Source organism: Akebia trifoliata, chromosome 8, assembly GCF_017979445.1.
Source record: "Akebia trifoliata isolate Shusen 1 chromosome 8, ASM1797944v1, whole genome shotgun sequence".
Classification (NCBI taxonomy): domain Eukaryota; kingdom Viridiplantae; phylum Streptophyta; class Magnoliopsida; order Ranunculales; family Lardizabalaceae; genus Akebia; species Akebia trifoliata.
In genome coordinates this window covers 16,840,414-16,855,193 of record NC_141382.1, presented here as the reverse complement: position 1 = coordinate 16,855,193, position 14,780 = coordinate 16,840,414, and the positions used below count along the sequence as shown (strand labels likewise).

At 34.9% G+C, this 14,780-nt stretch overlaps 1 protein-coding gene across 1 annotated transcript; it reads right to left on the bottom strand.

Moving 5' to 3' along the window:
* Positions 1-37: 37 nt before the first annotated feature.
* LOC147396309 (uncharacterized) lies at positions 38-794 on the bottom strand. Its single transcript, XM_086450085.1, has 2 exons — positions 726-794; positions 38-433 (listed from the first exon to the last, which is right to left on the bottom strand). Exons 1-2 carry the CDS (start codon positions 792-794, stop codon positions 38-40), a joined length of 465 nt encoding a protein of 154 aa, XP_086306211.1.
* Positions 795-14,780: the final 13,986 nt, after the last annotated feature.

Sequence of the window (14,780 nt, the reverse complement as noted above, 5' to 3'; positions counted from 1 at the left end):
TCCTGCGACTCCCCTCTCTCAACTCGACCATTCTTTTCTACGTTTCCTGACCTTTCTCACTATTAGCGACTGTTTGCACTTCCCGACCCATACTCTTCACCGACTCTTCCACCAGGATGTATTTCTCCACCTTCGCATATAGATCATCGAGTCGTGTAGGGTTAGACTTTATCAGTGACTCATGCAACTGTGTCCCAGGGATGATTGTCACCGCATAAGCTGTACAGGCGGTTGCCTCGTCTATACCTTCGATAGTTACTGCTTTTGTCCAAAACCGAGAGACAAAGGACCACATACTCTCATTGACCTCCTGTCGTAGGTTGAAGAGTGTGTTAACCCCAACTTTCTTCTTCTGCAAGTACACATATTGCCCTACCAACGTCTCCTCTAGCTTGACAAAATTAGCTATCGACCTAGCTGGCAGCCCTTGGAACTAAGACATAGGCCCATGCCTCAAAGTAGAAGGGAAGAGTTTGCAAAGCAAAGGGTCGTCATTTTGGTATAAAACCATTTAACTTTTGTAGTGGAGGATGTGGTCCATAGGGTCCCTCGTTCCGTCATACGTCTTAAACTTTAGTGGGTGAAAAACTCGCGGGGGACTCAGAGCTCATAATTGGTAATGAGAACGGTGTACCCCTCAGCTCTCGAATTGTATTTTAAGCCTTTTGCCCAAGGTCCCTCCCCAACGCGAGTTCCTCATCCCTCTTCCTCAGCATTTCTTCTACCTCTTCTCTAGTAATGGGATTTCTAGCTTCGGAATTCCCCTGCTGCGTTCTTACCATTGTAGAAACCATTGTTCGATCTGCCTTGCTCTTTTCTATCGCACGGAGTACATGGCCCTTACTCCCTCCCTTTCTAAGCCTCCACCAGTCTCAATTCTCTCGCCTAGTCTCTACCTGAGTTCCTCGTTTTTCCTCTTAATTGCTATAATTTCGTTATTATACTTTTCTAACTCCTTGCGCATCTCCTCTCTCATCTCCATTAGTAAATTTTATATCACAAGCATGGGGTCTTGTGGGGATGAAGGTAGATCCACTGATAAGGGGTTTGATGGCTCTCCGTGTACTTCACCTCTAGCTCTCACCATAGTGGTTGTTTTTGTTCTTGTCAGTTTTTCACAGACGGTGCTAAATTATAGATGCGATTTTTCACTCTACCTCCAGATCTCCCTTGAAAGATTGTAGCTCGATGGACAACCTGTTACAAAGCCACTCCGACGATCAAGTTACAATTAGTACCGAGCTAGCAAAGAGTTCTCAGAGAAGATTTTTTCTAACTTTTGACATGACTTGCAACCTGGTATTTATAGGGATCCTGATTGATGGATTTCCCCATATATTCTCAGTGATTTCTCTCATAGTTGTTAAACTGTTCTCTGACCTGACAGTTGCAGGAGTCGCTACAACTACTCTGTCAGGTCCGCGACGGTTGCAGCCGATCTGTCAGGTTGTGAGTTGTCACATCTATCCAATAAGTTAGAGTGCTGACATGCTTGTCATGTCAGTTGTAATGAATCGATCTATGCTTAAGCTCGGTACCTTTTCGACATAACTTGGTGGGTCGAAAAATATTTTACGTAATTGCTATGTGTCAATGCTCTAAGAATTACCATCCACAACCATCATCTATTAATCAAGATCTTTTATTCTCAAATTTTTAAGATCTCTACACGAATCTACTCTCTATATATAAGTATAACCATTCAGTCCAGTCCATTTGCTTTACTTTTTACATTTTTTTGTGTCTTCAATCTAAACTGATGTGGTGCATGGCTTGGTTGCCTCTCATCCTGATTCCAAATCCACAAAAGATGAAACTCAAAACTAATGTGTTCAAAACTGGGTGACCTACTGATTTTACCCTGTTGCGTGTTGGGAAACTTCCTTGGGTTTGGATGCTTCCTTAGGGAATAGTACCATCCCAGAAAAGGTATGGGAGGAAACCCTTCATTATTAAAAATAACCCTCAGTACAAGGTAGAAGGGCTTTGCCGAGCCATAAGGCCTAGCTTGAAATTCCAATTTGAGGTACAAATTTAGTGGAGAAGATGGAAGAAATACGGTCTTGAGGTTCTTTGTAAATCCCTAATCTTTTTTTTTCATTTTATAGTAAAGCAATAAAGAAAAAAAAATACTCTTATTAGGGAGACATAATACCAAGAAAACATGAAGAAATAGGTTAGACCCATAGCTTACTTGGTTTGACAAATTGCAAAACAACTTCAAGGTTGTGGGTTCAAGTCCAGTCTACCGATTATAAAAAAGGAAAACATAAAGAATTAATAAAAGTGTAATCTACCCCTAGCAATAATAATGTAGCCAAATATGAAAGGGCCATATACTCAATTTTATACTGATGATTTCTGTTCATGGACCAAGCTACCTAATTTGGCAATGTCACAAGTTTGATTCGGTGTGACTACAATATTTACACTTGCAGTGTCCAATATGAGTACAAGAGCTAAGACTTGTGAGAGGTTTGGGTTGTGGTTTTCTTAATTGTGATTCTTGTGTTATTGTTTCTTTCAACTCTTGTCAATTGAAGTTCTCACCCCTTATTTTCCTTTGTTTTGCTTACTTTCCTTTGTTTCTCACTGGTTGATCGATGAAATTATTGGATTGTATTTGTGAAGTTGGAATTTTTGTTATGTTTTTTGTTGTGGAGTTAGGTGAATGTTTTATTAGAGTAGTGTATCGTGAGTCATGTGACCCTTACATTAGTGTTAGGGAATAATAAAAATTGTATTATTTTTTAATGTGGGATGCAAATGAAACCAACACCAGTGGGTCTGAACAGAAATTTTGTAATTATCTAAGTTTCCACTTGTTTGAGTCTAAATTTATTTTTTTATTATTTTTTTTCGAGATTATTTTAGATTACTTATTTTACTAGTTTTGAGTTGCTTTAGATTATTTTAGGAATAGGAATTTGATTAGACTCTAGGTAATATTCATGTTATTTTTTTAGGTTTTATTTTGAGGGATCAAAACTTATTGGATTAGGTTGATTTTGTATCATTTGAAAGGTTATTCAATTACCTATTCAACGAGCCTATGAGTTTGCGATTATGATGAGTTTGATAAAGTAATGGCCAAAATTAATGGTGTATTAGTTTTACATAGGATTGACTAATCAAGGGAAAAAGTGTCAATGTTTATGTAATTTTAGGATTTTGATTTTAAGTCTAGCCTATATATATGGAATTATGATTAATTTTTAACAATTAATGGAATGAAAAGAAATTTTACAACTCTTTTCTTGAGATTTCTTCAGTGATTGGATCATGGTATAAGACCAATTTACTATATATATATTTTATTTTTTATAAATATTAATTTAATTAAAAAAGCAAAAGAAAAGAATGTACAACATGCAGTAGATGACTGACTTAAGGAACAAGGAAGAAAGGGAAAACAAAAACTACACTTAACAAACAAACTCCCGCTTAAACACGAACATCTCGAAAAAAAGACTTCTGACACAAAAAAAAAAAAAAAATTTCAATAATATTCAATTTAAAACTGTGGAAAGAGGATTCTGCTCCTTGGAACACTAACCTTTTCCTCTCCAACCAGATCTCCTACTACACATGTGAATGGAAGGAAGCTCCACAAAATTCTTTCTTATCACAAAAATAGGTTTGATCCCAACTTTGTAATAAAGATAAAAACTTGATTTGGCATCTCCCAACTAAGATCAAAGAGTGTTGAAAAATGAGACAAAATGCTGAAGAAAAAGGACAATGCAATAAAAATGGTCTACAAACTTCTCATCAAATTTGCAAAGAAAACAAGAATTTGGCATCAAGAAACCTCTTTTAATCAAATGATCAATAATAGGTAAACTATTGAGAGAAGTTATCCAGATAAAGAAGCACACTTTCGATGAGGGGAGCCCCAAATGATTGAGGTTGGGAAATAGACTAGTCCTTTAGAATAATAGGCGAGGCCAATGAAAGGACATGTGACAGTAATGTGTTTACCTTTAGTGCAAGTACACTCCCATCCATCACTATCTGTAGGATCCTAATTAGCTTGATCAAGCTACTTTGTCAGGTCTACAAGCTCTTAAATCTCCTAATTATTAAAATCTTTCTTAAAATCCAAGTCCCATAGGGTCTCACTCCCAATGTGGATTAAAAAAGATGCAAAATTCAATTCTTCTTAAAAGACATGCTATAAAGATGTGGGAATTGAAGACATAGAGGTGAAGAGCTACACCACCAATCCTCCCAAAATCTAACTTTATCCCCCTTCCCCACTCAAAACTTAAACTCATTTCCTAAACTTCAAAACTACCTCGATGATACCCTTCCAAATGCTACACCCAAATGAAGATTTTACTTCCTCTCTCTCTCTATTTGTTTTTTTTCTTCTCCCTATACTTCATCCTAATCACCCTCCTCCACATAATGGATCTCTCTTTCCCCAATCTCCATAATCACTTACCTAAAATTGTTGAATTTGTAATCTCGAAGCCCATTTTTTTCTTCAACCTACATACTACATTCCACTTAACTAAGAGGATTTTCCTAACTCCATTTTTATCACAAGAAATCTCTAATCAACTTTTCCAACCCTCCTCCACACCCTTAGAGAAAAAGAACAATGATAGGTGGTACATAGGGATGCTTGATAAAGTGCTCTTAATCAGAGTTAACTTCTTTCCTTTGGATAAATATCTTGATTTCCAGGAACTCTGCCTCTTCTCCATCTTCCCAATCATTGAATCCTAGATATCCCTACTCATATACACTGCACTTAAGGGAAGGCCTAGGTAAGTCATCAGTAAATGGTCCCTGTAGCACCCAAACATTGAAGCCCACCCCTAACTCCAAACAATTTACTCTTTCTAAGGTTGATTTGAAGCCTAAATATCTCCTCAAAATAACAAATCACTTCCCTTAAAAATCTCATCTGATCTATCGAAGCTTTAAAAAAATACTAAGGTGTCATTTGCGAATTGTGAATGAGACATTCTTGGCCCATTCTTCCTGACTAAGAATTCAGACAACTCCTCTCCCCTAAGCTAGAAGCCCTCCTGAGCATCATTCCTAGCATTTTAGTCCCAATCCCAAATAACATAGGGGATAAAGGATCCATCTGCCTTAAGCCTAAGAACTCCTAAAGAAGCTAGTTGGGCACCTATTAACTAGAATTGAAAACAATGCGGAAGTCATGCATTTCATGACCCATTTGTATCCCCCCCAAGCCCATGAGTTGTAACATATACCTCAGAAAGTCCCAATTCACATGGTCATATGCTTTGTGTAGATCAATTTTGCATACCAAACTTGGATCTCTTGCTCTCTTTCTAGAATCAATGCATTTATTAACAATCAAAACTCCATCCAGAATTTGTCTTTCCTTGACAAATGAACCTTGCTCTTGACCAATTAGATTGTGAATCACTTCCTTCAACCTTTTAGTCAGTACCTTTGTAATGGTTCTATGTGTTGACCCCACTAGGCTAATTGGTCTGAAATCTGCAATATCCTCCGCTCTTGGCTTCTTTGAAATCAATGCTATTAAAATACTATTGAGGCCATAGTCCAAGAAATTCCTTACTTGGAGGTTATCTATTACCTCCATCAAATCTTCTTACACCGTCTCCCGTCAACTTTTGAAGAAGGTCATTATGAAACCATTTGAACTCGGGCCTTTTCTCCATTCTTGGTTGAAATTGCATTATAAACCTCTCTACCTCAATACACCTCTCCAACCAATCACGTTGATCCTGAGCTAAAGAATCAAACTCCAACAACCCTAGGATAGGATGGTTTTCTTGTTCTTCCTCATACAATTTCTTATAAAATTTCACAACACCTCCCTTATCCTCTTGTCTTTTTTTATGCATCCCCCTTCGATTACCACTCTTCTAATTTGATTGAAGTTTCTTTGAGAATTTCCTACTTTAAATAATTTTTTAGTGTTATTATCCCCCTCTTTCAACCACTTTACCCTCCAATTTTGTTTTCAACGTACTTCCATTAGTGCCACCTTTTTGGAACTCAACCTTAAGATTATTCCTCCTCCCTTTCTCTTCCTCTAATACTCCAATGGAATTCTCTTTATAGTCCAGTGATTCAAGTTCCTCTAGAATGGACTTCTTCACATCCACCCTACCAAACACTTTCGTATTCTAAACTTTGATCTTCTTCTTTAGAGCTTTGAGTTTTCTCTTTAAAACAAAGCCCAAGTTTGTGTTGAAATTAAACTCCTTCCAACACTCATCTACCTTCTTACAGAGTCCTCATAAAGAAACGACATCTTCTCAATGCGTCATCAAGACACAAGGACAAGTCTTCACCAAAAGGTAAGAGTCAAAGGTTGTTTTGATCATTCTCAAGTACTTCAAAACTAGAGGACTAGTTTTCTCCAAGCAAAAGAGAATAATACGGGACGTGAGGGCGGTTCCAACGAAACATTTATAATTATTTAGGTTTCCATTTGTTTGGGTCTATATTTATTTTTGTCATTTTTATTTTTTCTAGATTAGTTTTGATTAACTAATTTTTTTTTTTAAATTTTGAGTTGTATTTGAGATATTTTAGGAATTGATTCGAGTCTAAGTACCACCCACGTCATTTTTCTTTAGACCTTATTTTGAGGGGTCAAAACATATTTGATTAGGTTAATTTTTGTATCGATTGAAAAATTATTCAGTTACCTCTCCAACGAGCCCAAGAATTTTCGATACGATGAAACTTTGTAGTTTGGATTATATCTTTGATATCCCATAAACCTCATGTACTAAATCACTTCTCATTAGTGCTTCTGGTGGTCTTCATTGCACATGAATGAACCATCTCAATTTATTTTATTTTATCCCCTATTTGGTCTACTCTAATATTCCTTGAATATTCTAATTAATGATATGTTCCTTCCTGGGGTTCCGAAGTTCATTAGAATCAGAGAGAAGGTTCATTGTTTATACTTTTGGCTGGCCAAAGTTTCATCTTAATTACTATCTTTCACCATGCATGTTTACTTATGCTGATGTATGTTAGCTGGAGTGCTTAATGATCTGGGATTGGATTTAGATTGTCTCTGGCTTTCTTTTAGGCATAAATTTTATTCCTAATCATGTTTTCGTATACCGGTCAAAACCAGTCCTAGTTTCACCGATGCAGCCATGGGGAGACTTGCGAAAGGGACAAAGGTACTTGCAGAAGGGGGGCATGAAAACGTTTTCAACAGACATTTGGAATCCTTTCATGGGAAAAACTGCTTAAGGCACATGCTTGTTATCTCTTTACTTCCACAGGTCCTGTTATAGGGACTCTATATATATCCACAAGCAGAGTAGCCTTTTGCAGTGACAATGCCCTTTGTCACTGCCCTGCCCCAGGACAATAGGAGTGGTTTTATTATAAGGTATCGTTTTTGTTTTTTGTTAATTGTGATTACAATCACTGCATCTTATATTAGTTATTTATATAACCTTGAGTAAAGGTAGAAGGAACTGACATTCTATTATATGTCAAAAGTTGGGATGGTAAAACATCGCTTACAAGAATCAAGAAGTACATTGTTTTTCCTTAAAAGTTATTATCAGGGGAACAAAAAAGAGGACAGGAAAAACTAAAATCAGTAAATTATTTTTGTAAGGAATAAGTTTCTTCCATCAAATTATATTCTTTTTGTTATCAACTTTCTTTCTCTGGGACTTTTCTCATGATGAGAAAACATCTATTATGTCAAAGTTCATTACTATTGGAGAATGTCCTGCATGAGATGATTTTTGTTCTCGATGGTCATGTCAAACTATTATATAGTGGAAAGGTGAAAACCCTTTCGTAGCTACAGGAGAAATAACATCATTGATCAGTGGAGTTATTGGTGAGAGAAAGTTGGTAACATTTCAATAAAAGATCCCAACGCTCAAGTGATAAAGAAATTGAAAGGCTATTCATAGTTTGATTGCTTGTTCGTGTGTGTTTCTCATCTCTCAAAGGGAGTTCAGTTATGTGAAAAGGACAGATATGGCATGTCTTACATGGTTCCACTGAGAAGTCCTATGCTGGCTTGTCCGTACATATGTACTATGATATACTTCTAGCTATATTTAATGTGTTCCTAAGTGTGTCAACATGCATATGTATCTAAAACGTTCATATCTGTCTTATTCACATAGGCATTCAACATGCTCCAAGTAGCTGAAATGCCTATTGGACATACATGCGTTGAGGATGTATCTTTAGACTCAAACTAGAGATAAGAAGTTGGTACATTTCCATCTAGACAAAACTTATCATTAAGGAAATCTCAATTTTCTTATGCAACATTTATCTTTACTGAATTTCTTACTCCTTTCATACAGAAGAGGTAGTCCTGATAATATATGGGATGATGGAAAGTATCGGCACAGAAAACTTGAGCTGTAATTGCTGAACTTAACTGGACCAATAAACATAAAGAAAATAATCACTATAGTCATTCTTAACAGCTGGTATGTTGGTATAGCATGACCGAAAAATATAAGCTGTTTCTTATGAAATCTTAGTTAATTTGGTAAAAGACTAGGATATCTTGTTGCCAATAATATATGTTTTTTCTTGTGCTACTATTTTCTTTTACTTGATACTTTCTTTTTATTGTTGTGTATAATTTTTATTTGCTACTTACTGTATTTGAGTTTTGAACTTCTTTTTAATACATGAAATCCAGGTAGTAGTGCCGCTTGATAGGTTGTGAATCCGTCAGCAAACAGATTGAATCCTTCTGAAAAATACATTCAGATTATCACCGTTGAAGGCCAGGAATTCTGGTTTATGGGATTTGTATCTTACGACAAAGCACTCAAAATTCTAATCGAGGTTTTACAGCACTGCAGTGCTCATTCTTTATCTGTATGACAGATTAAGAAATGTCTTGTAATTAACATCAGATAATTGCACATTCACTTATTTTGTCTATCTATGTATTTGGATATGTGATACCTATTATGAAATCGACTTAAGTATTTAAGAGATGTAACATTTACCATTCAACGAGTGACATTTTTGGGGTATGGGAGGGTACTAAAGGCAACTTCTTTTCTGTCTAATCTTTCTACAATTTTACTACTCATAATCATCCCTCTTCCCGTTATGTTGTTTGGAGTCCAGAAGTTCCCTATAATTTTTTATTTTATTTTATTTGGTCAGCTTAGTTTGGTAATTTTGTAAAATTCATAGTTTGATTTTCATATAATATTTCATTCATTTATTATTGAGAATAATTGTTGAAGTCAAGACCTCTTGAGTGTTTTATTGTAAAAAGTAGCACTTTCCTTTTTTTGGTGAAACATAAAAGAACTCTTTTCTTTTTTCCTTTTTTGTTTTACTTTACTTTATTAGTTTTGAAAGTTGTAAAACATCACTTCTTTCTTTAGTCCGACATCGAGTAAATACAAGAAAAGTTCTCAACTTATTTATGATACCTCTCTCTTTAATGCTTGAGTGTGTGAGAGATAGAGACTGGGCCTCGCGTGCAAATGGGGGCCCAAGGCATTGTGGGACTGCAGCCCGTTGAGTTTGGGGCCAACCCGTCGAGAAACCTTAGTGCGCGTGTGTGCATACGACGCGCGCGCAAGGGGGGGGGTGCAGATTTTAGAATTTAAGCCTCACGTGGGTGCGAATGATAGGCCCATTTTTTGCTAAAATTTATTTAATCTCGATCGTTGGTTTATGTTTTTATCTCAACCGTTAATTTGTTTTTACCATTTTGGACTACAATTGTGTATAGTTGGGTCTGTTGTGAACTGATGGCTTGCTGTTTATAAAATTAGTTTTTTCCCTTTTATTCAAGAATAGAAAATGAAATACTTTCTGATCTCTCTTCTTCTCCGATTTCAAATTTTATGTTATCTCCGAATACAAATCTTGCTGCTTGTGAAAAGTTCGATCTAATCGAGTTCGCCATAGATCTACTATTTTTGAGTGCACGGTTAGCAGACAGTGACTGTTGAATTTTGGAAATCAAACTCCAGAAATCGACTGCACTAAGGATTCAATCCTAAGGAGGCGAAATTGATTTTAAGGACAGCGGCTTCTCCGTGCCTCAGTCACCGATAAGTTCTTCCAATTTTCTTGAATTATTTACATTATAAGATTACTTCTAATTCATTGTTTCAACAAACCAGAATCAGAATATCTACAACAATCTTAAAACATATTTTTTATATCTATATACTATTTCTGTTTCTCGACTTTAAAACATGGATTTTAGACCCGAACATGTGAAACTTGACTTGTTGAAACCAGAACCTTTTAATGGAAAATTTTATCGAAGATGGAGCCAAAAGATGCTTTTCTTTCTTGAAGCCCTTAATGTATTGTTCGTACTCAAAATAGAAAAACCTACAGATATAGACCCTAATCTACAGAATTGGATCAAAACAGATGGAATTTGTAGGAATTATATTTTATCTTATCTTGTAAACACTTTGTATGATATTTATTGTTTGTATGGTACTTCTGTAGAATTATGGGAGGCATTAGAGAAGAAATATGTAACAGAAAATGCATGTGTCAAAAAATATGTAGTTAAAACATTCTTAGAATTTTTAATTGTCGATAGGAAGTCGATTATAGATCAAGTAAATGAATTTCAAAATATTATTCATGAGTTGACGTATGAAGGCATTAAATTGCCAGAACAGTTTGTAGTATCATCTCTAATTGAGAAACTTCCCGAAAGTTGGAATGAATAGAAGACTAATTTGAGGCAGAAAAAGAAAGATAAATCTCTTGAAGACCTCATTGTCCACATTAACATAGAAGAAACTAGTAGACTAAGAGAAAAATGGTAAGGTTAAACAATTTGTTACCAAAGCCAATCTAATAGAAGGAGATTCTCAACCGTCTAGGTTTAGACCTAAGAAAGTATTTAAAAAAGAGGGACCAAGGACTAAGAATAGTGTTGGCTTCAAGAAGTCAAAAGGTAGTTGTTTTGTGTGTGGTAAACTTAGTCATCATGCAGTTGAGTGCAAATTCAGGAAAACTAAAGAAAAATTGAAAGGGAATCATGTGAATCTAACTGAAATTAATAATGATACTATTATTGCAGTTCTCTCCGAAGTCAGTCTTGTGGAAAATCCTAAGGAGTGGGCAGTAGACACTGATGCTACAAGGCATGTGTGTGGGAACAGGGAGATGTTTACTTCCTACAATTTTGTGGGAGATGAAGTGGTCTATTTAGGAGACTCAAGAACATCTCAAGTTGCTGAAAAAGGCAAAGTGACCCTTAAGCTGACTTTTGGGAAGATGCTAGTACGCACAGATGTTCTTCATGTTCCTACCATTAGAAGAAATCTTGTATCTGGGTCTCTCTTGAATAAAGTCGGGATTAAACTTGTATTTGAGTCTAATAAACTAGTATTGACTAAAAATGGGGTATTTCTTGGAAAAGGATATTGTAATGGGGGTTTGTTTGTACTTAAAATTATGAATGAAATTGCATCGTCTTCTGCTTATCTTGTTGAGTCAATTTCTTTATGGCATGCTAGACTAGGTCACACCAGTTTAGGAAAATTAAAGAAATTGAAGAACTTAGGTATTTTACCTAATCTAAAAAATAAGGAGTTAGATAAATGCGAGATTTGTGTAGCATCAAAGTTTACACATAAGCCACATTATAACATATCAAGAACATCTTCAAAACTTCTTAGTCTTATTCATACTGATCTTGGAGATTTTAAAAATCTTGAGTCTAGAGGAGGTAAAAGATATTACATTACTTTTATAGATGATTTTTCTAGATTCACAAGAGTATATCTTCTTAGAAATAAAAATGAAGCAGAAGATATGTTTCTAAAATATAAAAATGAAGTAGAAAATCAATTAAATAGGAAAATTAAAAGATTAAGATCTAATAGAGGAGGAGAATATGATTCTAATCTCCTTAGTCAATTTTGTGAACAAAATGGCATTATACATGAAGTCACGCCTCCATACTCACCTGAGTCAAATGGAATAGCAGAAAGGAAGAATAGATCTTTGAAAGAAATGTTAAATACGTTACTTATAAACTCTGGAATGCCTAATAATATGTGGGGAGAGGCTATATTGACTGCATGTCACATTACTAATAGGATTCCCCATAGGAAATTAAGAAAAATTCCTTATGAGCTTTGGAAAGGTTATGCACCTAACTTAAATTACATTAAAGTGTGGGGGTGTTTATGTAAAGTAGGACTCCCAGAAATCAAAAAGAGAAAGATAGGACCTAAAACAATTGATTGTGCATTTTTAAGATATTCTGAATATAGTACTTCATATAGATTCTTAACCTTAAGATCTAATGAAGATGGTGTTGATAGCAATGTCATCATTGAAGCTAGAGATGCTGAATTTTTTGAGGAAAATTTTCCTATGAAGATTAAAGATTCATTAAGTTCTAATGACAAAGGAAAAATGGTGATAGAAAGAGAAACGCCAATTCTTGAATCTAAAGAAATAGAACCTAGAAGGAGTAAAAGAATTAGAAAAGAAACTAATCTAGGAGATGATTTTTATACTTATTTAGTAGATGATGATCCGTTATCTTATAAAGAAGCCGTGACATCTCCTGATGCTATTTTTTGGAGAGAAGCCATTAATAGTGAATTAGAGTCAATCATGTTAAATCATACTTGGGAATTAGTGGAGTTACCTAACGGCACTAAACCTATTGGATGCAAATGGGTATTTAAAATGAAACTAAGATCAGATGAATCGATAGATAAATTTAAAGTAAGATTGGTCGTCAAAGGATTTAGACAAAAAGAAGGGATGGATTACTTTGATACATATTCTCCAGTTACTAGAATTGCAACTGTTAGAGTTTTAATAGCCTTAGCTTCTATTTACAAATTAGTAGTTTACCAAATGGATGTCAAAACAACATTTTTAAATGGTGATTTAGAAGAAGAAATCTATATGGAACAACCTGAATGGTGTATAGTTCATGGCCAAGAGAATAAAGTATGTAGGTTAGTAAAGTCCTTATATGGGCTAAAACAAGCACCTAAACAATGGCATGAGAAATTTGATTCTGTGCTTAAGTCTAGTGGATATATTTTTAATGATTGTGATAAGTGTGTGTATAGCAAATTTAGTGGTAAAATTGGTGTAATCATTTGTTTGTACGTAGATGATATGTTGATTTTGGGAAAAAATCTAAAAATAGTTGAGGAAATTAAATCTTTAATAAAATCCAAATTTGAGATGAAGGATTTAGGAGAAGTTGATGTTATGTTAGGGATTAAAATAGCTAAAAAAGATGAAGGATTTGTTTTGTTTCAAAGCCATTATGTAGAAAAAGTGTTAAAAAAGTTTGGACACTTTGAGAGTATACCTGTCTTGACTCATTTAAATCCGAACATAAAGTTAAAAAAGAATAGAGGTGATAGTATGTCACAAAAAGAATATGTTAGGATCATAGGAAGTTTGATGTATTTGATGAACTGTACTCGTCCAGATATAGCTTTTGCTATGGGGGTGCTAAGTAGGTTCACTAGTAATCCTAATAGAGACCATTGGACAGCATTAGTAAGGGTTCTTAGATATTTGAGAGGAACCATAGACATGGGCTTACATTTTAGTAGAAGTCCAAATGTGTTAGAAGGGTATAGTGATGCAAACTGGATATCAGAATCTGATGAATCCAAGTCCACTAGTGGTTATATTTTTATGCTAGGTGGAGGGATTGTCTCTTGAAAATCATCTAAGTAAACATGTATGGCTAAATCTACAATGGAATCAGAGTTTATTGCATTAGAGTTAGCGGGAACTGAGGCTGAATGGCTAAGAAACCTATTAATAGGTATTCCTTTATGGGAAAAACCAATGCCATCAGTATTTATACATTGTGATAGTAAAGCTGCTATAGCCAAGGCTAAAAACCATATATATAATGGTAAAAGTAGACACATTCGTCTTAGACATAATGTGATCAGGCAATTATTAATGAATGGAGTGATTGCTATTGACTTTGTAAGGTTAGAAAGCAATTTAGCAGATCCGTTAACAAAATCATTAACTAGAGGGTTAGTGAGTAAATCATCGAGGGGAATGGGAGTAATGCCTATATAAATAATTAGTCTGTGATAGAAACCCAATCTATATGACTGGAGATCCCAAGAAGTAGATTTAATGGGTAACAACAAGTCATTGAGTTAATTGATGAAGCACTAGTGAAAAAAAAAGTTGACAAACTTTTGATCCCTTTCCTATGATGTTAACTAGTGCTTATCTATGACGAGTTAAGGATAAACAAAAGTTCTTAATATAATCCATAGCCTTATTGGGTGGTGTGTAATAGTCATAGAACACACTTGATGGATTTACCTATGTGAATGTAGAAGGGGGCCGCTTCTTATGAATAATATGGGCAATTATTCTAAAGTATTCATGAAATACCAAGATTCGACACATGGCCGAAAAGTGTCAAACCATAAGAACTCGATCGATCCTAGAAAAAAAGATATGTATGATATGATAGTTAAACTTACATTAAAAGGGAAAAGAATTAAGTAACCTAGTTACACCAGGTCCCTGTGAGTTCTGTCTATCTATACTAAGTATTGATTAAGTCCAAAAGACATTGATATTAGGCATCCGGTATTTCAATTTGTACGAGCAGCAATTCTTTCTCTTCTTACTATGAATTTGTGGGGGATTTTTATAAAATTCATAGTTTAATTTTCATATAATATTTCATTCATTTATTATTGAGAATAAGTGTTGAACTCAAGACCTCTTGAGTGTTTTATTGTAAAAAGTAGCACTTTCCTTTTTTTAGTGAAACATAAAAGAAC